At 36.1% G+C, this 25,067-nt stretch overlaps 1 protein-coding gene and 1 pseudogene across 2 annotated transcripts in view; both read left to right on the forward strand.

Moving 5' to 3' along the window:
- The first annotated feature begins 3,239 nt into the window (after positions 1-3,239).
- Positions 3,240-25,067, forward strand: part of NID2 (nidogen 2) — a 119,124-nt gene continuing 97,296 nt past the window's right edge. Inside the window, exons 1-2 of one of the 2 annotated variants that reach the window (XM_072629712.1) lie at positions 3,240-3,576; positions 4,405-4,713. In XM_072629712.1, the coding sequence (XP_072485813.1) occupies positions 3,352-3,576; positions 4,405-4,713 (534 nt within the window). In that variant the 5' untranslated portion in view covers positions 3,240-3,351. The remainder of the gene's footprint in view (positions 3,577-4,404; positions 4,714-25,067) is intronic. The other variant, XR_011971808.1, reaches the window with a different exon arrangement.
- Positions 10,344-11,299, forward strand: LOC140518006 (transmembrane protein 187-like; annotated as a pseudogene).

Below are 25,067 nucleotides of genomic sequence, written 5' to 3' on the forward strand. Positions count from 1 at the left end.
AAACAAACAAACAAACCAACCAACCAAAACCCTTCAATAAAAGGCTAAATAGTGTGTAGAATGGTTAGACATGGAGTCAAGAGGACCTCCTAAGCTCAAATTCTGAGACTGGTATTTACCATTTGTGTGACAAGGGCAATCCCTCTGAGCCTCAGTACCTTTGCTATAACATCAGCATAATAACATTATATCTGGGTGTAATGGTAATTTAAATGGTAAGATCTTTCCTACTCATTAATAGGCCCATATGACCTTCCTGAGTCTCATGGAAGTCTGAATCCCATGGAGCCTGTGATGGGAGGAGTTTGCTGAACGAGTGGAGCAAGAAGGGTAGAACACAAAGAGAAAGAGTTAGAGCAGAGCTGAGGGGAAATTAGTGAGTGAGAGGTCAGAGCTGATGGATGCAGGCAAGCCTGAAGCACTGGCTGCAAGTGTGAGAAGGGCATTTTGTTTAAGGGGACCTGTTTGTGATTTGTTTAAGGGAGCTGGTTTGTAGGAAGTCTAATGGAGGAAAGGCTTGGGGATGATTTTGCTCTCTCCATTGTTATTGTGTATAGATTCCTTTGTTACTATGATGGATTTGGCTTTCTGGTGTCAGGATTCAGCTTTGTAGTGTCTGAATAAATGTTTTGGTTCTGTCTTCCAAGTGGAGAGTCTGTTGTATTTCGCAATTCAGAATTGCACCTGCATATTCATGGCTGTACTAGGCGCTGTGAATATCACCTTAGCACTATACTGGGGTACATATCTAACTAGGTTATTGTGAGGCTCAAATGAGATTGTATGAAGCATTTTGCAAACCTATGCGTTTGCTATGTAAATGTAAGCTATTATTATCTAATGAAACCACAATTGTACTTGAATAGTGTGTATGTGTGTTTGATGAGGGATGAGGGAAGAATGATATTAGAAAAGGACCCCATGGCCCCTTGTCCTGGACAATTGGGATAAGGAGATGAGGGATGCAAACAATAAAATAATTGAAATTACATACAATGAAGTGCTAAATTATGTAGTTCAGACTTTAAATACTAAGAATTTTAGTAATAGGAATTATAATTCAAAGAGTTCAAGATCAACGTAGCTTTCACAATGAGTCTACCTGGGGAATATACCAACAGCAATAGCATTTTAAAATGGAAAAGACAATCATATATAATGTTTACCAGCATAAGAAACACACCTTATGTGCTAATTCTTGTGGTAACAAACCAAGGTAAGCAAATATTCAAGAAATACATGAAAAATCTCAGGGAGTGGGGCAAGGAATTGTCAGGAAGTGGATTTATTAGAACACGGTTTTATAAATGCTAGGTGACAGACAATTCATGGCCTTGAAAAGATTTCTGGGGGTCCCTTGAGTTTCCTCTTACCTCCATCCAATGAATCAACAATAATTTATTAAATACCTGCTATGTAATAGGCACTATACTAAACAATGAGTGGGGATACAAATATAAAGAATGAAGTAATCCCTACTCCATATTACATTAAAATGGTGGAAACAAATATAGTATAAATATAAAGTGAATAAATACAAAGTAGTGAAATACAATGTAATTTGAAAGGAAAAGTACTAGCAATTATGGTGGGGAGAGGATCAGGGAAGGTTTCATGCAGAACATGGTGTCTGAATTTCATCTTAAAGGAAGAAAAGGACTTTATGAGGCAGAAGTAACGAGGGGTTCATTCCAGGCATTGACACATAGGAATTAGCCAAGAAAGTATCCAATTTGATAACAAAACAAATCAGAGAATGTATACATAGGAGAATATATACCAAACATTACAAAGCAAAGACTCCTCACTCTCATGGGAGTGAGGTAACTCAGTTTAACCAAGAGCATCCTAGATTGATTTCACACAAGAGGAAGTTTCCCAAAGTCTCTTATATAGGAAATGAGAAGAGATATGCTAGAGACTGTTAGCTCCTTTCAGATTGGCTTCTTCCCAGAATAGTTTCCTTCAATAGCTTGAAGTACTATTGGCAAAGTTCATCTTCTCTCTTGAAATTGGAAGTCAAAAGCTCCTGAAACCCAAGGAGATCGCAAGTGACTCAAGGGCTTGAAGAGAATTCAAGAGCTCTCCTCTATACTGCTCTTATCAACTGTGCCCTGCCCTTCACACAGGCACAAGCCCATCACACAAATCACACTAATGAGGAGAGAGTCCTTTACCAATAGGCTTTAGGATTATAATTTTAAAACACCTCATTATAATCCTAGGGCTTCTGAGAGTGTTTTGAGTACTTTGCTTAGGGTGCTGAAGCAAATAAAACAACTCATTTTCCCAAATTCGGTTGTTTGCATACAATTTTCCCCTCTTACTTGTGAATAAATAATTTGGTTCCTCTCAGATCCCTCTTTTAACTGAAGACAGGAAGCCAAATCAATTCTAAATTATTCCTCATCCACTTACTCTCAAAGTGTGTAGTGTGGGCTGTGTATAGAGTAAAAGGGCATAGTCCCATTCCTTTGATTAGTTATCTGATTACTTCTTTGGATCTGCTTTAAGGTACTCTGGTGATTTGGCATTTGTAAGAGAAAATGGACATTTTCCAATCAAACATTTGAATTCATAAAAGATGAATTTATCCTTGAGTTTCTTTCACTTTTCTTTCCTAGTGGATTATTTCTAGGAGGACAGTTTAAACAATGGCTAAGGTGGGCTCTCTTTTAAGAGTTAGAAAGAGAAGGGACTCACACCATGCACACTACCACAACTCCATCCAAGCTGAACACGTTCTGCAGTGGGACGCCAGCAGTGGCCACCAGTTGGAAGGCGCTGTTTTCAGGCAATTCCCCACCCCCTACTCCTACCCCTAACCAGGCCAAGCATGAAGTCATGTCCTCTCCTCAGTATTGCCCTTGGGAACTGGAGGCCGTTCGTTTGGTGTCAGGAGTGGTAATGTAGATTGGCAGCCAGTCCGACAAAGGCATTTGGGAGCTGGGACGACCCCGAATGATTCACCCAACGGTAAAGTATGAGACAGAACCGCAGGAAGAAGAGGCTGCAGTGGCCTGGAGCTTTTAGCCTAGTATCTCTTTCCGCCGCCTCCACCACGGATGCAGTTCAGTAGGGCCTCGGCCTAGAAAACTTTTAATGAGAACCAGATGCTGCTCCTGCCACCACTATTGAACTTTCTCAGACTCTGTAGCTCCTCTGATTGGTTCCTGTCTGGACTGCCATAGCCAGTCAGGACTCTAGAAAAGACTTGGAGTCCCACCCTGGGCTTGGAGTGCCAGCAGGGAATCTTTGGTCGGATGTCCAGAGCACCGGATTCTGGGCTGGCTGTGTTGGGGTGTGGAGGGCGGACGCGCTCTGCTCCTGAAGCAATCCCGCGAGCAGAAAATGAAGGGAGAAAGGGATACTGGTCAACCGAGGCAGCTGCTGCTGCTGCTGTTTCATTTACACTGGCTACTACCTTGGACCTCAGCCCTCCACCCGCAAGACCTCTTCCCGTATGGTGAAGCCTGGGGGGACCAATTCCTGCGGGAAGGGGATGATGAAACCTCAGCCTTGGTCAAGCTGAAGAGACCCCTCCGGTTCTATGAAGCTCAGTTCAGTAGCCTCTATGTAAGTTCAACCTCCTTTCACGTTAGTTAGGGGCTTTTTAGAAACTTTACCTTCTTGTCTCTTTGCCTAAAGAGGGATACAGAGTGGAAGAGAGGGAGGAGGAAAGAGAAGGGAGGGAGTAAGAAAAGGGGAGAGAGAGAAAAAGGGGTAGTAGGGAGGTGGTGGGGAAGGGAAGGGAAAGGGAGAGGGAGAGGACAGAGAGAGGAGAAGAGGGAAGAGGAGAGGAGGGAAGCTCCATGGTTTTGGAGATGGTTCTTTTCAGGGATTGACCCCAATCTTTTCCAACATCTATTAGAGAACAAGAATTTCAGCTGGACCAGCTTCAGTCAGAAAAAAAAGGAGGGAGGGGGGAATCCAGATGTTCTTCATGTTTGAAGGTTTAGCTTAGGAACTTAGGTAGAAGTGCATCATGTCCAGACATTTTTCACCGACCTGGCGAGATTTTTTTTTTCCATAGGGATCTATGTTTTCCAAGAACATACTATAAAGGAGTGAGTGTGATATAAAAAAATCCCAGGGCTATTTAGGACAGAAAATATGACTTCCTTGATTCGAGAAGATTGTGGTGAGGCATTATGATTAATGAGATCTTTAAAAACTGAAATGAAGAGTTTTAGGCAAAGGGGTTGTGTTTTTCATCCTGTGAGAGTGGGGAGTACATAATGTTGAACTTGGTGAATAGAAGCCACTCAACTCATGAGGAGAAAATTACTGGAGAGGAAATGAGCTTAGAAGTATGGATGTATGGGTTTGAAATACTACAGATCTTTAAAATTTGTTATCACTGATGATATGATGTTTATAGGGTGCTTTTCGGTTTTCTTCCAGGTGGGCACTAATGGCATCATCTCAACTCAAGACTTTCCTAAAGAAATACAGTATGTGAATGATGACTTTCCCACAAAATTCCCTGCAGTTGCCCCCTTCTTATCTGACCTTGATACTAGCAATGGGAGGGGAAAAGTCTCTTACAGAGAAGATGACTCTGTGGAGATATTGAGCCAGGCAGCCCAATATATTCGTATTGGGTTTCCCCAAACTGCTGCAAACTATACACCAACCCATGCCTTTCTTGCTACCTGGGAGGAGGTGGGTGCCTATGAAAAAGTGACACAAAATGTGTTGCCATCAAGGCTGGTAAGTGAGAAGAGCTATCATCTCTTTCCAAAGGACAAAAAGTCATTGGGTCTTGTATTAATGGAGTCTTTGGTAGAGGGCTTGAATTCTAAGACAAGTAAGAACAAGAAATGAGAACAGTTCTTACTAGAGGGGCATTATTACATAAATGTTTACCAAACAAGAAGTTCTACAGTTTAATTAGAACCAGGTTTCTTTTATAATTGACTATGTTGTGCTCTGGACTTGTCTGTAAAGCAGATATACATTTGCTTTGTAGGTTCTTTGTGTGGTTCACTTTCTTAGAGGATAAGATTTACAGTGTAGATGAGAAAGCTTCTCACCATATTATTCACATTTTTTTATTTTATCCTTTTCTTTCTTTTGTTCTTTCTTTTACATCTAGCTTAGGAGCAACAAAAATTAAAAACTTTCTTATTGTCACCAAGTAATTCAGAGGGCATTCAAGCTTTTCAGGAATTCAATCAGTCAGCTAACAAACATTTACAAGATACCTGCTATGTACAATAGAAGAGACAATGAGATTTGGTGGTTACAGAGCAGAGACACTGGATTTTGGAAAACCTCTGTTCAAATTCTGATCCTGCCATTTACCAGCTATATGACAATGAGCCATACACTTAACCTATTGGTGCCTTGAGTTACTTTTTAAAACTATAAGCTGAAAGTGAGTTTCTAATCTGTATTGACACAGAGAATTTCTACACTAAGAATTCCCCCCAAATAATTAAATTTCAGGCATAATATACTATGCAAGTCATTTGATCACCATTGTTTTTCTGTTTCTTAAGAGTTAGGTATCTCCAATTTTTCTAGTTAGGAACTTTGTTTCCTGTAGGATTTTTTAAATGAAAAACAAAACCAAACACCTGAGATCTACAACAAAAGTAGCTGTAAAAATTACATCATTTCCAATGGACCTTAAGTGAAACATAGGCATTTAACTTTTCCATAAACAGTACACCTTTACTGTTGTCATCCCATGGAATAAAAGATATGGCAACAAATCTGCAGAATAAACTTCTGAAGTTATGTCCATCTCCACAAGTCAGATCTTTTAGGGAATGCATCGAAAGCGGAGAGATAGAGGAGGCACAGTGGGAAAATTCAGATTTACAGAACTAGAATGAGTTAACAACAATGAACTGACTTCAGGAGACTTGTGTTTCCCCTTTTCTGGTTATTTTATATACTTCTTATATTCAACATGTGCAAAAATGAATTCATTATCTTTTCCCTCAAAATTCTTACCTCTTCCTAACTTTCCCATTAGTATCATCCTCCTGGTCATCTAGACTCACAGTGTGGGTGTCATACTCAACTCATCATTCCCTCTTACTCTTATCTCCTGCCTATATCCAATCTTTTGCCAAGGCCTGTTGATTCTACCTTCTTGACATTTTATATGTATGTGTGTATAGATACATATGTAGATATATGGAAATATGTATATATACATATATATATACACATATATGTGTGTGTGTGTATTCTCTTTTTTTCCTGTGACACTGCAATTACCCTGATGAATCTTATCCTCTCATGCCTAGGCTACTGCAATAATCTCCTCATTGGTTTCCTGTCTCAAATCTCTCCTCACTCCCTTATTCAGTTATCGAAGTGCGCTTCATAAAGCTTAGGTCTGACCATGTCAACAGCCCCAATTCCATTCCGTCAACTTTTGTGGATCCATATTACCTTCAGAATTAAATATAAAATTCTCTGGCTTTTAAAGCTCTTAATCTGGCTCCTTCCTACCTTTCCAGTCTTCCTTGCTGTCCTCCACATACTCTGCAGTACAGTGACACTGGCCTCCTTGTATGGGAACTGCATCTCCCAACGCCATGCGTTTTCTTCCTCCTTTTAAAAGATTAAATTTTTTCAATTAGCAAGAATTTACCTCACCTCATTCCAACCCCTCCCCCATCAATTGTGGTGCATTCTGAATCCTTCTATTCTCTTTCAGCAGGCAGATGACATGTTCCATCATTTTCCTCTGGAATCATGGTTGGTCTCTGAAAAGTTGTCTTTACCATAATGTTGTCATGATATAAATTGTTCTCCTGCTTTTGTTTACTGTGCATCAGTTCTTATAAGTCTTTCAATTTTTTCTGAAACTATCTCCTTCATCAATGATTACAGAAGAGTAATATTCATTACATTTATATCACACCGCTTGTTCAGTCATTTCCTAATTTATAAACACCTCTTCAGATTCCAGTTCTTTACCACCTCATAAAAAACTACAAATATTTTTGGACATCCCTAGAGTTTGTTTTTCTTAGAAATAATCCTTCCCTTAATGTGCAGTCCCTCTAATTCCCTTTTCTCCTGTTTACCTCCTATTTTCCTATTGAATTAAAGGTATTTACGTACCCAATTCTGCATACGTTTGACGCAGATGTGAACGAGGTTCAAGACTGATTAAATTTCAGGCATAATATACTATGCTAGTCACTTGACCTGGACAATTCTGTCTTTCTGTTTCTTGAGAGTTAAGTATTTCCCAATTTCTAATTAGGAACTTTGTTTCCTGTAGGATTTTTTAAATTTAAAAAACAAAAATCAAAAACACCTGAGATCTTTAATAGACGTGATTACTTCTTATCCCATCCTGCTTGATGTCTTCTTATATACTCTGATTATATGAAATAATTTCCCCAAACTTTACTTTCCCCCGTAACCCTCATGATGTGATCAACAAGACCTGCATAACAGACCATATCCAGGCTTAATATACACTCCCTCACCTCTAAAGGCGTGATTATGACAGAGTTGAAAGGGGGCTTGTGTATCATCTCCTAATATATGAATGCAAGCATCCTATCATTGGTCAGTTTCTTAAGATTGTTTATTCATTCTTCCATTTTTAAAAATTTCTTTTAACTCCCGATTTTGAGTTTTAAAGTCTTTATGTAGCTCAGAAATACTTAGAAGGCCCCTTTAAAATCCATTTTCCCTACTGTAAGATGCAGTATCTTTGCCAAGAAAACCCCAAATGGAATCACAAAAAGTTGAACATGATTGAAATAACTAAACAACTCTCTCTCTCTTCCCACTCTCTGTGTCTCCTTCCCTTCCCCCCTCTCTTTCTATATATATAATATACACATATATTTGTATATGCTATGTGTGTGTATGTATGTAAAACCTGGAAGCTCTGAATTTTGGCTGTAATATTCCTGGGATTTTTCATTTTGAAATTTCTTTCAGATGATTGGTGGAGTCTTATTTCCACTTTGGCTTCTGGTTCTGAGATATAAAGTTTTATTTTAAGTTATAATGTTTAATTATTCTTATTTTTCTCACCTCTTCTGTTTTCTAGGTCAATTGTTTATGCTTTGAGATACTTTACATTTTCTTTGATTTTTAAGTTTTTTGACTATTTCAGTATTTTTTCTAGTATCATTGAGTCATTGACTTCTATTTCATTCATTCTAATTTTCAGGGAGTTTATTGTGTAGGCAAAGTTGTGTACTTCATAAGTTGAACTACTAATTCCTTTTGGGTTTGTCTTGGCAGGTAGACTCACAAGTATTTTATATTGTATACAGTTATTTTAATGGAATTTCTCTTTCCATTTCTTCCGGGTGTACTTTGTGATAGTATATAACGATGCCAATAATTTATATGGGTTTATTTTATATCCTGCAACTTTGCTGAAGTTGTCAATTATTTCAACTAGTTTTTCAGTTGATTCTCTAGGATTCTCTAAGTCTACCATCATATCATCTGCAAAGAGTGATCATTTTATTTCTTTATTACACATTCTAATTACTTCCATTTCTTTTTCTTGTCTTTTTGCTACTGCTAGAATATCTAGAACAATATTGAATAATGGTCATCTTTGGTGATAATGGGCATCCATGCTTCAGTCTGATCTTATTGAAAAGGTTTCTGGCTTTTCTCCCTTATAAATAACGCTAGCTGATGGTTTTAGATAGGTACTACTTGTCGTTTATTCCTATGCTTTTTAGTGCTTTTTATAAGGATGTTTGCTGCATTTTGTCAAAAGCTTTTTCTGCATCTGTTGAGACAATCACATGATTTTCGTTGTTTTTGTTATTGATATGGTCAATTATGCTGATATCCTAATGTTGAACTAGTCCTGCATTCTTGATGTAAATCTTACCTGGTCACAGTATATGATATTTGTGATATATTGCTCTAATGTCTTTGCTAATATTTTATTTAAAATTTTTGCCTCAATATTCATTGGTTAAATTGGTCTGTAGTTTTCTCTCTGTTTTTGCTTTTTCTAGTTCCGGTATCAGCACCATATTTGTATCATAAGAGGAATCTGATATGACATCTCCTATTTTTCCAAATAGTATAGTATTGGAATTAATTGTCCTTTAAATGTTTGGTAGAATTCATTTGTGAAACCATCTGGTCCTAGGGATTTTTCTTAAGGAGCTCACTGATTGCTTGTTCAATTTCTTTTTCTAAGTTAGAATTATGTAAGTATTCTGTTTCCTCTTTTGTTAATCTGGGAAAATTTACACTTTTTGTAAATATTCATTGATTTAATTTAAATTGCCAGATTTATTGGCATGTAGTTGAGCAAAATAGCTCCAATAAATGCTTTAATTTTATCTTTGTTAGTGGTGCATTCAACCATTTCATTTTTTGGTACTGATAGTTTGGTTTTCTTCTTTTAAAAAAATCAAATCAATTGATGATTTATCTATTTTATTGTTTTTTTCATAAAGCCAGCTCCTAGTTTTATTTATTACTCCAATCTTAGTACTTTTTACTTTCAATTTTTATTGATCTCTCCTTTGATTTTTAGGATTTCTAATTTGGCATTTAACTTGAGATTTTAGATTTGTTCTTTTGCTAGTTTTTTAAATTATATGCCCGATTCATTGATTGGCTTTTTATCTTATTGATTTTACTATTAGAGATAGCAATTTTCACCTAAGTACTACTTTATCTTCATCTCATAAATTTTGGTATGGTGTCTCATTTTTGTCATCCTCTTTAATGAAATTATTTATCCTTTCAGTAATTTGTTCTTTGACTCACTGATTCCTTAGGATTAGATTATTTGGTTTCCAATGAATTTTTGATCTATGTTTTCATGACCCTTTACTGAATGTTTTTTTTTTTGCTTTATGATCTGAAAAGGATGCATTTAATATTTCTTCTTTTCTATATTTATTCATAAGATTTTTATCCCTAATACATGGTCATTTTTTAGTACAGTTAAGAAAAATATATACTTCTATTTCCATTCACTTTTCTCCAGAGGACTATCATATTTAACTCTTATAAAATTCTATTCTTCTTGGCTACCTTGGCCTCCTGCCCCTCATGGGCCGTCTTCCCAGGCAGAGTTAGACCAATGGAGGTCACACTCAGTTTTGGGCTGAGGCCTTCACGCCTGCCTTCCAGGGTACAGCGAATACCACCCTCCTCCTTGGCTAACTGTGGGCCTGACCTCCCATTCCGTGAACCCAGCAGCCCCCAGGCTAAACTCTGTCCCCTTGCTTAGCAAAGTCCTTCTGAAGGTCCTAGTTTGCCCCATTTGATTACTTCAGCAGCAAAGGAAGCAAAAAAGACTACATAGCTGGCTGAGTTCATCTCTCAGCTGTACATCTCAGCTCTCAGGAAACTTCATTACCAGCAATGGAAAAAGGCAACTGACAAGAAAACAATCTTCCTTCAGGGATTTAAGAGCTTAATTTATAGGATGAAGTCAGAGTACTTCCAGGCCTTGATCCACGTACTTCTTACAGCCTGCTTATGCATTGTCAGTATCTACTAAAGTTGGCTATGAGTATTATGCAGAGGTTCCAATTCAGTTCTTTCTTACCTTTCTAGTCATACCTTTCAATTCTGTCATTAACTTGGGCAACCTGCTATTGGGATGGTACCAGCTGCAGCAAAATAATAAAGTCATAGGAAATAGTGAAGATATAAGACAAGCCTGTTACCTGAATGTCTTTGCTGGCATAACCCTGCTCTATGGTCCTGTTTAATAGGTGCTCATCTAATTCACCCCTATGCTGTTCTAGACCAGTGGTTTACCTTGCCCATTTTTACTTGGCCAGTGGTCTGGTGCTGTTACCTAGAGGTTGGTTGGAAGCTCAGGTTGTTTTTTTGTATTGAGTGTACATCTCTAGTCAGTCACAACCTTACCCCATGCCACCATCTTGGATTTGATATAACCCCAGCGTGTCACATTCTTGCTGCTGTGTGGAGTGCCATATGTGCACACTGCCATTATGAGGATTCTGTCTTTGCCATATCTATCAGCCTGGCTATGATATCTTGCCTAGACTTTATTGTCCTTAAGCTGTGTGATCACGGGCTTGCTCTGTGATTTCCTTCAATGAGCTAATTGGTCACTTCTGGTCTAAAATTTGTGATATTATGTTCCACTTAGCATTTTTGTTCTTGACACATTTCAGTAGTACTCAAAGATACATTGCTGAGGAAAAGAAAAAGCTACAAAAAGCTTCTATATTAAGTGTTTTTTTAATTAATATATACATTTGAAAGATAGTGTTTCAGCTAAGTATATTATATCTATTCAATGTTTATGCTGTTTTCCCTATTTTTCTTGTTTCTCTTGTTTATGTTTTTCATGGACATTAAAATAAAATTTGTTAATTAAAAAGAAAATGTTATTCATCTTCTTAACTTCTTATTTATTTTATGGTTAGATTTATCTAGTTCTGAGAGTAAAATTGAATGCCCACACTAGTATGGTTTTAGTATTTTTTCCTCCTGTGATTCATTTAGCTTTCTCTTTAAGAATTTGGTTGCTATGCCATTTGGTGCATATATGGTTAATATTGATATTACTTCATTGTCTATGGTATCTTTTAGCAAAAATATAGCTTCCCTGCTTATCATTTTTAAGGTTTTAGTTATTTATTTTTAGTTTCTACAAGATTTTGAGTTCCAAATTTTCTCCCCATTTCTCTCCTTCCCCCCCTCAAGACATTGTGCATTCTGATTACCACTTCCCCCAATCTGCCCTTCCTTCTATCATATTCCTCCCTTCCCTTATGCCCATCTTGTCTCTTTTCTTGTAAGGCAAGATAGATTTCTATACCCCATTACCTGTATTTCTTATTTCCCGGTTGCGTGCAAAAACAATTCACAACACTCCTTCCTTAAAACTTTGAGTTCCAATTTCTCTCCCCTCCTCCCTCCCCCACCCATTCCCACTGAGAAGGCAAGCAATTCAATATAGGTTTTACATGTGTAGTTATGGAAAAGACTTCCATAAAGGTCATGTTGTGAAAGACTAACTGTATTTCCCTCCATCCTATCCTGCCCATTTATTCTATTCTCTCTTTTGACCTTGTCCCTCCCCAAAAGTGTTTACTTCTAATTACCCCCTTCCCATTTGTCCTCCCTTCTATCATCTCCCTCACAGCCCACTTATCCCCTTCTCCCCTATTTTCCTGTAGTGTAAGATAGATTTTCATACCAAATTGAATGTGCATGTTATTTCCTCCTTAAGCCAAATGTTAAGAGAGTAAGCTTCACTTTTTCCTTCCCACCTCTCCCCTTTTCCCCTCCATTGAAAAAACTTTTTATTGCCTCTTTTATGAGATAATTTGCCCCATTCCATTTTTCTCTTTCTCCTCTCAATATATTCCTCTCTCACCCCTTAATTTTATTTTTTTAGCATTATCCCTTCATATTCAACTCACCCTGTGCCCTCTGTCTATATATATATATATATATATATATATATATATATATATATATATATATATATATATATTCCCTCCAACTACCCAAATACTGAGAAAAGTCTCAAGAATTACAAATATTATCTTTCCATGTAGGAATGTAAACAGTTCAACTTAGTAAGTCCCTTATGATTTCTCTTTCCTGTTTACCTTTTCATACTTCTCTTGAGTCTTGTGTTTGAAAGTCAAATTTTCTATTCACCTCTGGTCTTTTCATTAACAATGATTGAAAGTACTCTATTTCACTGAATGGCCATTTCCCCCCCTGAAGTATTATACTCAGTTTTGCTGGGCAGGTGATTCTTGGTTTTAATCCTAGTTCCTTTGACTTCTGGAATATCATATTCCAAGCCTTTGATCCCTAGAAGCTGCTAGATCTTGTGTTATCCTGATTGTATTTCCACAATACTCAAATTGTTTCTTTCTGGCAGCTTGCAATATTTTCTCCTTGACTTGGGAAGTCTGGAATTTGGCTACAATATCCCTAGGAGTTTTTCAGCAGACATTGGAATGGTTTGCTCATTTTACAGATGAGGAAACTGAGGCAAACAGAATTAAATGACTTACCCAGGGTCACACAGATAGTAAGTATCTGAGGCCAGATTTGTATCTGAGACCAGATTTGAACTCTGGAAGAGGAATCTTCCTGACTCCAGGCCCTAAATAGCTTCCTTACTCCTTTAATGTGGAAGTTACTAAATCCTGTGTGATCCTGAGTTGATTGATATCAATTATATCAAACAATATTAGATTTATTTCTGTCTACTTGCAATATTTTCTTCTTGACATGAGGACTCTGGAATCCATTTGTCCATAATATTCCTGGGAACTTTCATTTGGGGATATCTTTCAATAGGAGGTTGGTGGACTCTTTCTTTTTTCTTTTTTATAGTATTTTACTCTTTCCTAACTATATGCAAAGACAATTTTTGGCATTCAATTTTACAGAATTTTGAGTTCCAAAATTTTCTCCTTCCCTTCCTCTCTGGCTCCTTCCCTCTGTTCTCCTCCCGTCTTCCAAAAATGGTATGCAATTTGATATAAGTTTGTATATATACAATCGTGTAAAACATATTTCCAAATAAGTCACAACTGTGAAAGAAGAAACAGATCAAAAGGAAAAAAATGAAAAAAACAAAGTGTTTAAAATGTATGCTTCAATCTGCATTCAGAGTCTATTAGTTCTTTATCTGGATGTGAATAGCACTGTCATCATGCCTTTGTAAATGTTTTGGACCATTGTGTTGCTGAGAAGAGATAAGTGCAAGGTTGATCATCATACAGTGTTACTATGTATGGTGTTCTCCTAGTTCTGCTCATTTTCCTTTGTATCAGTTTATTTAAATCTTTCCAGGTTTTTCTTAAATCTGTCTGCTCATCATTTCTTATTGCACAATAGCATCCCATTACATTCATAACACCACAACTTGTTCAACCATTCCCCAGTGGATGGGCATCCCCTTAGTTTTCAATATTTTACTCCTATGAAAAGGGTTGCTCTAAATATTTTTGTACATGTAAATTCTTTTCCCTTTTTTATGATTTCTTTTGGATACAGACCTAGTAGAGGGATTGCTGTATCAAAGGATATGCATATCAAAGGATTGCCCTAGGGGCATAATTCCAAATTGTTCTCTAGAAGGGTTCCATCAGTTCTCGATTCCACCAGCAGCTCATTAGTGTCTCAGTTATCCCACATCCTCTCTAACATTTATCATTTTCTCCTTTTTATGTCATTAGCCAATCTGATAGATGTGAGGTGGTACCTCAGCGTTGCTTTAATTTGCATTTCTGTAGTCAAAAGTGATTTAGAGCACTTCTTCATATGAGTATAGACAGCTTTGATTTCTTCATCTAAAAACTGCCTGCTCATATCCTTTGACTACTTAACAGTTGGAGAATGGCTTATATTCTTATAAATTTGACTGTGTTTGAGAATTGAGGCCTTAGTCAGGGTCACTTGCTATAAAGATTGCTTCCCAACTTTCTGCTTTCCTACTAATCTTCATTACACTGGTTTTATTTGTACAAAAGCTTTTTATTTTAGTAAAAATCAAAATTATCTGTTTTACATGCTCTCTGTCTCTTGTTTGGTCATGAGTTCTCCCCTTCTCCAGAGATACACTTTTTCTTGCTTTTCTAATTTGCTTATGGTGTCACCATTTATGTCTAAATTATGTGCCTATTATCTTGGTATACTGGGTGATATGTTGGTCCATGCCCTGTTTTGTGCCCTGTTGTTTTCCAGTTTTGCCAGCAGCTTTTATCAGATAATGAGTTCTTATCCTAGGATACTGGGGACTTTGGGTTTATCAGACACTAGGTTACTATGGATATTTACTACTTTGTCTTGCATACCTAGTCTATTCTACTGAGCAACCACTCTATTTCTTAGACAGTATCAGATAGTTTTGATGATTACTGCTATATGATATATTTTGAGATCTGGTATTTCTAGCCCACCTTCCTTTGACTTTTTTTTTTCATTAATTCCCTTGATATTCTTCTTTTTGTTCTTCCAGATGAATTTTGTTATTTTTTCTAGCTCTGTCAAATAATTTTTTGATTGTTTAGTATGAGTAAATTAGTTTAGGCAGAATTTTCATTTTTATTATATTGACTCAACCTACCTATTAGCAGTTGATATTTTAAAAATTATTTAGATTTGACTTTTCTCACCAGTTGTCTGACTCCCTTATCATCACTGAGGTACTGAAGCTGCTGCTGCCAACGTTGCAGCTGCCTCAGGGTCTGCTGCTGGTGTTGCAGTGATGTGTGCTGTGTTCTGAACTGACTCCCACTCTGGTGTCATAGACCTTTTTTGCCAATCCCCTAAGTTGTCATGGTCTGGAAAAATATCTCACTTCAACCTTTTGTTGATTTTGCCACTCCTGAATTCCATTTAAGGCATTATTAAATTATTTTGAGGGGAAATTTGGAAGAATTTAGCTGAATTGCTGCCTCGACTTGGCCATCTTGGTTCCCTCCACTGAATATTACTGTTGAAGAGGATATAAAACTGAGCTTTTTGAGAATATGTATATACTCTGAGCCTGAGATGTGTGGTAACTGAGTATGATAGAAATGGATAAAAGGAATTGTGAGATTTTTGTACCTGAAATAAAAGAATGGAGAAAAACATAAAAATAAATACCTTTACATAGTACCATAAGGTTTACAAAACACTTTTTCACCAGAGCCCTGGGAAGAAGATAGTTAAACTGTTATTACTTCCTGTTTACAGATGAGGAAACTGAAACTCTGAGATATGACTTGTCAATTATCACACTACTAACAAGATTTAGAGGCAAGAGTTAGTCCCACGTGTCCTGATTCTAAATCCAGTGTTGTCTGCTACAGCTAATTAAGTACAAGTAACACACAAACTTAAAGCCATCATTTGTGTATTTTAAATAAACAAAAGGTTCTTTTGGACATTTGAGGGTTTTAAATGAGGAATAACATTCACAAGGTTACAGGTGAAAAACTCATTTTTTGCTATAGTCAACTTAGTTTTGTAGAATAAATAGAAAAAGAAAAAATCTACAAATGAGGGCATTAGGAAAAGATAAGCTTAGAACAGGGATACATTTATGGGTTGGAGAGAAAAAAGTGGGGGGAAATGAAGAAGTTATAATGGGATATTAAAAAATCAATGATGTCACGGAAATTCTGAAGGAAATGTCAAATTATCTTATAATGTGTAATAAAATATCTGTTCTTTGGTTTACAGAACAATATAAAGGGAATAACTAAATGGAGAACTTTTACGAGGAATGGCATATTGCTTAAAATCCTAAATTATATTAGGTAGTGCAGTGAATAGAGCACTGAACCTAAAGTTAGGAAGATGTGAGTTCAAACATAGCCTCAAATACTTATTAGCCATGTAACCCCTGGGCATATTGCTTAACTTCTGTCTTGTTCATTCTTTTCATCTGTAAAACAGAGATAATAATAGCACATACTTTCCAAAATTGTTGTGAGGATAAAGGAAGATATATATAAAAAGTTATGCAAATGCTATAAAAATGATAATAATTATCATTATTATTAGTTGGTGTAGCTAAATATATTTGTAAACAAAGTGCTGAATTATGGAGACCATAATGATTTCTTTTTGTTTTTCTTTGTTTGCATAGGATGTATTTTTGTATAGTGCAAAGACTCATTTGATGATATAAAGTGTGCTCCTCAGCATTCGTGGCAGAAGCAATCTCAGACCAAGGAATTGCTAGACTTTTAGTCATGTTCTTGACGTCTCTTTTTTTAATTAAATTTCATTTTTTTTATTCTGAATTTAATGATCACTTTAAAAAAAGAATATTTACACCCATGAAGCAGAACAAAAAAAATATGTGAAATCATCAGTCTCTACAACCTTCCTTTTGAAAAATATATAGTAAATTCATTGTTTGTTTAAAAGTTTTCCTGCTTGTCTGAATTTCTTCTGAACTTTCTTTAATCCTGCTCTGTACACTTAAAAATGCTTCAGTGACACTCTGCACTACACTATCCTCTTCTCTTGAATTCTTTGCCCAATTATTATATTGTTGATCTTGCCTTGCCAAGCCTCAGCCTTAGATCACTCCCACCATCCTTTGCTCCTACCCATATGCTGCTGAAGGAAGCTAGAAAAAATAATGTAATTGCCGACTGGTTCTAGAACAGATTTATGTTACACAACCACAACTGGGCCACAAGACAATCAACATATACATCCCTGATTAACTCACTATCCCACTAACTACAGTGGCTTTTTGTTTATTTACTTAGTTCTAGTTCCAAATTTTGTCCATCCATTTCTACTTCCTCCACAAATTGAGAAGGTAAAAATATGATATCTGTTATATAAATGAAGTAATGCAAAATATATTTCCACATTAGCCATGTCCCCCGAAAAGCTAGAAAATAAAGGAAAAATATACTGTGTTATGTACTCTGAGTTCATCGTTTCTGGATGCAGATGGCATTTTTATTCTGAGTTATTTGGAGCCATGGTATTTTATTGTATTAATGAGAGTTAACTAAATCCAGTTGATTGTCTTCACAATGTTCTTATTACTGTCTAGATTTTTCTCATGGTTTTTCTCACCTTATTTTGCATCAATTCATATAAATCTTCCCAGATTTTTCTGAGACCATCCCTTTCATCATTTTTTTCTGACACAATAGTATTACATCACATTCATATGCTTAGCCATTCCCCAATTAATCCCGAGTTTCTAATTCTTTGCCAGTATAAAAAGAGCTGCTATAAATATTTGTGTACATATAGATTACCATCCTTTTTCTTTTATTTCCTTGAAGTATAGACCTAATAGTGATGCTGCTAGGTCAAAGGGTATGTGTAGTTTTATAGCTTTTTGGGCATAGTTCCAAATATTTCTCTGTAATGGTTGGACTAGTTCATAGCTGTACCAACAGTGCATTATGATACTTATCTCTTCCAATTTCCACGACTCTTTAGCATTTGTCATTTTCCTTTTCTGTCATCTTAGCCAGTCTAATCAGTATGAGGTAGTACTTCACAGTTGTTTTAGTTTGCATTTCTCTAATCATTACAACACTTTTTCATATGTCTTTTGGTAGCTTTGATGTCTTTCTCAGAAAACTGCCTGTTTATATCCTTTGACCATTTATCAGTTGAGTGATCCTATTTTTATAGATTTGACTGTTTTCTTGCTTTTCTTCTATTTTTGGTTATATTGGTATTGTTTAATTTCATATAATCAGAATGATCTATTTTACCTCCCATAAAATTCTTATTTCGTTTGGTCATGAGCTCTTCTCCTATCCTTAGATATGAATAACTTCTTCCTTGCTCCCACTAATTTATTTGTTCATGTTCCTCCAATTTGCTGTCCTTTCATGTCTAAATCATGTCATTGTTTTCAGTTTATCCTGTATGTAGTATGAGATGTTGGTTTCTGCCTAGTTTCTGCCAGACTACTTTCTAGTTTTTTCCAGCAGTTTTTGTCAAATACTGTATTCTTGCCCCAATAGCTGGGATCTTTCTATTTATTGAACAGTAGGTCCCATGATCATTAGACAGCTAGATGGCCCAGTGGATAGAGCACTGGGCATGGAACCAGGAAGACCTGAGTTCAAATTTGGTCTCAGACTATGTGATCCCAGGCAAGTTACTTAACTGTGTTGCCTCAATTTTCTCATCTGTAAAATGAGCTAGAGGAACAAATGGCAAACCACTCCAGTTTCTTTGCCAAGAAAGCTCCAAATGGGATGACAAAGAGTTGGACACTACTGAAATGATTGAACAAAAAAAAAAATCTGTGCTCATTTGCTTCTGTATATATTATGTACTTAATCTATTTCATTGATCAACACTGTTTCTTATCTAGTACGAAAGTGTTTTAATGAGTACTGTTTGCAGTTTGAGATCTAATATTGCTGGTCCACTTTCCTTCACATTTTTTTCCTTCGAATCCCTTAATAGTCAACCTTTTGTTACTCTAGATGAATTTCATTATTATGGTTTTTAGCTCAGAAAAATAATTCTTTCATAATTTTGATTGTTTAAGTAAAATTAATCATTTTAATTATACTTGTTTGGCCTACCCATAAGAAATTAATATTTCTCCAATGATGTAGATCTGCCTCTGTGTTAAAAGTGTTTTGCAATTATGTTCACACAATTCTTCTATTTCTTGGCAGGTAGACTCCCAAGTATTTTATTCTGTCTACTGGTATTTTAAATGGAATTTATCTTTTTGCCTCTTTTGTTGTTGTTGCTGTTACTGTATAGAAATGCCGGTAATTTGTGTGAGTTTATTTTATATCCTGCAATGTTATTTAATTGTTAATAGGATTTTTCTGAATTTATTTAGTGCTTTATTTCCCCCAGTTACATGCAAAACTCAATTTTTAACATTCATCTTAAAACCTTTGACTTCCTAACCCCATCCCCTCACTGAGATGGCAAGAAATTCGATATAGATTGTACATGTGTCATGCAAAACACTTCCATATTAGAAATATTGTGAAAGAAAGCATAGACAGAAAAAGAACCTCAGGAAAAATCAAGTGAAAAAGTAAGCTTCACTCCATATTCAGATATCATCACTTCTTCCTCTGGGGATGGATAGCGTTTTTCATCATAAGTCCTTCAGAATATTCGTGGATCATTTTATTGCTGAGAATAGCTAAGTCATTCACAACTGATCATTTTACAATATTGCTATAACTTTGTACATAGTACATTTCACTTGCATCAGCCCATGCAAGTCTTTCAAGGCTGTTCTGAGAGCATCCTGCTCATCATTTCTTATGGTACAATAGTATTTCATCATAATTACATACCACAACTTGTTCAGCCATTCCCCCGTTGATGGGCATCCCCTCAGTTTCAGTTCTTTGCCCCCAGAAAAGAGCTACTACAAATATTTTTGTACACAGAGGTCCTTTCTCTTTTCGTTTTTTCCCACTTCTGGGATACAGACCCAGTAGTGGAATTGTTGGGTCAAAGGGTATGCATGGTTTTATAGCTTTTGGGGGTTAATTTCAAATTGTTCTACAGAATCATTGAATTGATTCACAGTTTCATCAAAAGGTCTCATTTTTCCCACATAATTTTCCTTTTCTCTCCTATTAGACAATCTAATAGGTATGAGGTAGTACCTAAGAATTGTTTTAATTTGCATTTCTCCAATCAATAGTGAGTTAGAGAATTTTTTCATATGGGCATGGATAGCTTTGATTACCCCATTGAAAAGTATTCATATCTTTTGGTCATTTATCAGTTGGGGAATGGTTTTTATTTTTATAAAATTGACTCAGTTCTCTATACATTTGAGAAGTGAGTCCCTTTTCAAAGAAACTTGCTTCAAAATTTTTTTCATAGTTACTCTTGCTAACAGTATTTCCCTCCATCCTGTTCTTCCCCCATTTATTTTATTTTCTTTCTACTTCCACCCTTTCCATTCTCAAAAGTGTTTTGCTTTTGACAACCCCCTCCACTAACCTGTCCTCACTTGTATCACCTTGCCCCTTCTCTTGTCCCTTTTTACTCTTACTTTCTTTATGGTAAGATGGATATATATACTTAATTGAGTGTGTATATTATTCCCTCTTTGAGTCAATTCTGATGAGAATAAGATTCACTCACTTCTCCCCTCTTCCTCTCTACTGTAAAAGGTTTTTCTTTTATATGAGAGAATTTATCCCATTCTACTTTTCCTTTTCCCTTTCCCTTTCTTCCAGTACATTCCTCTTGTTTTTTTAGATATCAACCCTTCATATTCAACTCATACTTGTTCCTTCTATCTATCTGTCTGTCTATCTATCTATCTATCTATCTATCTATCTATCTATCTATCTATCATCTATCTGTCTGTCTGTCTGTCTGTCTGTATGTCTGTCTGTCTATCTATCTATCCTCCTTCAAATTGCCCTAATAATGGAAAAGTTCTTATGCATTATAAGAATCACCTTCCCATGTAGGAATGTAAACAGTTTAACCTTATTATGTACCTTATGATTTCCCTTTCCTGTTTACCTTTTTATGGTTCTCTTGAGTTTTGTATTTGAAAATCAGATTTTCTTCAGTCTGGTCTTTTCATCAAGAACACCTGAAAGTCCTCTTGTTTCACTGAATATCCATTTTTTTCCCCCTGAAGGATTATACTCAATTTTACTGGGTAGGTGATACTTGGTTGTAATCCTACTTCTTTTGCCCTCCAGAATATAATATTCCAAGTCCTTTGATCCTTTGATAGCTGCTAAATCTTGTGTTATACTGACTGTAGCTCCATGGTACTTGTGTCATTTCTTTCTGGATGCTTGAAGTGTTTTCTCCTTGATGTGGGAGCTTTGGAATTTGGCTATAATATTCCTGAGTTTTCATTTTGGGATCATTTTCAGGAGGTGATCAGTGGATTCTTTCCTTTTTTATTTTATCCTCTTGTTTTAGAATATCAAGGCAATTTTCCTTGATAATTTCCTCGATAATTTCTTGAAATCTGTTATCTAGGTTTGTTGTGCTTTTTTTTAAGTCATGGATTTCAGGTAGTCCAATAATTCTTAAATTATCTCTCCTGAATTTATTGTCCAGGTCAATTGTTTTTCCAGTGAAATATTTCATATGCTTTCTCTTTTTTAAAGTCTTTTGGTTTTGTTTTATTGCTTTTTGATTTCTCATAAAGTCATTGGCTTTTATTTGCCCAATTCTAATTTTTAAGGAATTATTTTCTTTGGTGAATTTTTGTGCCTCTTTTTCCTTTTCATGAATTCTGCTTTTTAAGGCATTCTTCTCCTCGTTGGATTTTTGTACCTTTTTTAGCTTTTGACCTAGTCTGTTTTTTTAAGGTGTTATTTTCTTCAGTATTTTTTTCTGTCTTCTTTACCAAACTGTTGACTCATTTTTCATGACTTTATTGCATCACTCTCATTTCTCTTCCCAAGTTTTTCTCTACCTCTCTTACTTGATTTTTAAACTCCTTTTTGATCTCTTCCATGGCTTAAGACCAATTCATAATTTCACTGGAGGCTTTGGATGTAGGAATTTTGACTTTCTTATCCTCTTCTAAATGCATGTTTTAATCTTCCTTGTCACCATAGTAACTTTCAATGGTCAGAATTTTTTGTTGCTTTTTGCTCATTTTCACAGGCTATTTCTTTTGCTTTTTAAAAAAATCTTTTTATTTAACTTATTTTTAGTTTTAAACATTCACTTCCATAAGATTTTGTTTTAAATTTTCTCCCACCCCCTCTTCTCAACCCCCTCCCCAAAATGGCATGCAGTCTGATATAGGTTCTGACAATGTATACCAAAATATAGCCAAAATAGGTACACAATTTAGATATAAAGACTAGTTTGCTATAAGCAAACTAGAAGAATAAAGAATAGTTTACCTGTCAGATTTATGAAGAACAGATGCATTATGGCCATGACCAAACAAGAGGTAGAGAACATTATGAGATGCAAAATGGCTAATTTTGATTACATTAAATGGAAAAGCTTTTGCACAAACAATGCCAATGCTCACTTAATTTCTCCTCTAAGAATTTACATGCTATATTACTTGGTGCATGTATGTGTAGTATTGATATTACATCACTGTTTGTAGTACCTTTTAGCAAGATAGAATTTCCTTCCTTATCTCTTTTAATTAGATAAATTTTTGCTTTTGCTTTGTCTGAGATCAGGATTGCTACACCTGCTTTTCTTTTGAACTTCAGCTGAAGCAAAATATGTTCTTCCCTACCTCCCTCAATCTGCCCTTCCTTCTATCAGCACCCTCCCTTTTCTTCCACTTTTCCCTTATTACTTCTTCCCTCCCTTACATCTACCTCCTCCCTTTTCTTTCCCCTTTTCCCTTCTACTTCCTATAGGGTAAGTTAGTTTTCTGTATCTAACTGATTATATTATTCCTTCTTTGAGCCAAGTCTGATGAGAATAGGGTCCAAAAATGCTTATCTCTCTCCATTCTTTCCCTCTACTGTCATAGGTCTTTATGCCTCTTCATGTGATATAATTTACTCTTTTCTGCCTCCTTTCCTCTTCTCTCAGTATAATCCCTTTTATCACTTAATTATATTTTTTATCATCACATCAAAGTCAACTTATACCCATGCCCTCTGCCTATGCATATCCCTTCTAAATATTGTAATAAAGATGCAGTTTTCAAGAGTTACAAGTATCATCAGTTTGCCCCTATTAATATCATGTTGTGTTTCTTTTCTTTCCTGTTTATCTTTTCTTCCTGTTTAACATCCTTTTAGTCTTGTATGTGAAGATCAAATTTTCTGCTGAGCGCTGGTCTCTTCATCAGAAAGGTTTACAAGTTCCTTATTTCATTGAATTTCCATTTCCTCCCCTGAAAGATTATGACCAATTTCACTGGGTAATTGATCCTTGGTTGTAATCTAAGTTCCTCTGCCTTATGGAATATCATATTCCAAGCTCTCCAATCTTTTAATGTAGAGGCTGCAAGGTACTGAGTAATCCTGACTCCATGATATTTTAATTGTAGTATTTTCTTGCAGTATTTTTCTCTTTGATCTGATAATTTTGGAATTTGGCTACAATAATCCCTGGCATTTTCAATTTGGGATCTATTTCAGGTGGTGATCAGTGCATTCTTTTGATGACATTTTACCCTCTGATTTTAGGACCTCAGAGCAGTTTTCTTTGATGATTTCTTGAAAGATGCTGTCCAGGCTCTTTTTTTCATCTTGACTTTCAGGTAGACCAATATTTCTTAAATTCTCTCTCCTGGATCTATTTTCAGGTCAGCTATTTTTCCAGTGAGGTATTTTACTTTTTCTTCTATTCTATCATTCTTTTGATTTTCTTTTACTGATTCTTGGTGTCATAGAATCATTAGCTTCCAGTTGTCCAGTTCTAATTTGTAATGAATTATTTTGTTCAGTTAGCTTTTGTGCCTCCTTTTCAATTTGGTCCATTTTATTTTTTAAGTTCTCTTCAGTGAGTTTTTGTGCCTCCTTTCCCATCTGACAAAATGCAATTTTGCTTTTTAAGGAGTTATTTTCTGCAGTCAATTGTTGTTCTTCCTTTTCCAAGTTATTGACTTTCTCTTGCATATCTTTCGTTTCTTTTCCCAATTTTTCTTCTACCTCTCTTATTTAACTTTTAAAATCCTTCTTGGGCTCTTCCTAGAAGGCTTTTTGGACTTAGGACCAGTTCATATTCCCTTTTGAGGTTTCAGATGTGGGTGTATTGACATTGTTACCTTCTTCTGAATTTTTTTCCTTGATCCTTCACTCATAGTAAAAATTTCTGGTCATTGTCTATTTCTGTTGTTTGCTCATGGTGTTTGCCTATTTCCTGGCTTTTAAAGCTGAGCATTTTTGCTATAGCACAGGGAGTACTGACCCAAGCTTCTTGTGCTGGGAGCCCTGCACCTTGTCACTGACTTTATGTGCTAGGGCCTTAGGTCCTGGCATTGAACATCTGGTTGGGGGGAGTGGTCTGGCTCCTGAAAGATGTCTGTCATCTGGGATGCTTTGAAGCATTGGAAAGCTTAGCTATAAGAGGATGCCTTCCTGGAGCTCTGTCTCCTGGAATTGTGCTGAAGCTCTGGGAGGTTTGGCTACTGAGGAATGCCTGCTCTCCAGCACACAGGGTGATTTTCTGAGCTGGAGTCTACCAAATATCTTGCCTATGCCCAGACACTGGGTGGGGGAGGGAAAGAGGGCAGTGTCCTAGTGTTGGTACTTGCCTACTCCATCACCCTGGGGCTTAGGATCTCCCACTCGTTCATAAATTGGGAGTGGCCCCAAATTGTGTTATTTTAATATAACTGAATATTATTTACAACATAAGAAAAGGTAAAAGATAATTTTAGACAAGATGAGAAAATATGAACTAATGCAGAGTAAAGTGAAAAGACAGGAGAGAACACTAAAAAATGACAATGGAAAGGAAAACAACTGAATAAATTAAGAATTCTGATCAATACAGTGGCAAATGATCTTCAACTAAGTGTTTTAAGGAACAGTTTCCCAGTTGTAGGCTACCATAACACTGAAGTTGGGAGTGAATACTTGGATCCCTATTATGTTCTTTCCTTACCCTGTCCTTTTACACTGAATGAGTATTGGAAAAGACATGATTGGACAATCAAAAAGGACCATGGCTTCCCCAGTCCAAGATACTGA

This window comes from Notamacropus eugenii, chromosome 1, assembly GCF_028372415.1.
Source record: "Notamacropus eugenii isolate mMacEug1 chromosome 1, mMacEug1.pri_v2, whole genome shotgun sequence".
NCBI classification, from domain to species: domain Eukaryota; kingdom Metazoa; phylum Chordata; class Mammalia; order Diprotodontia; family Macropodidae; genus Notamacropus; species Notamacropus eugenii.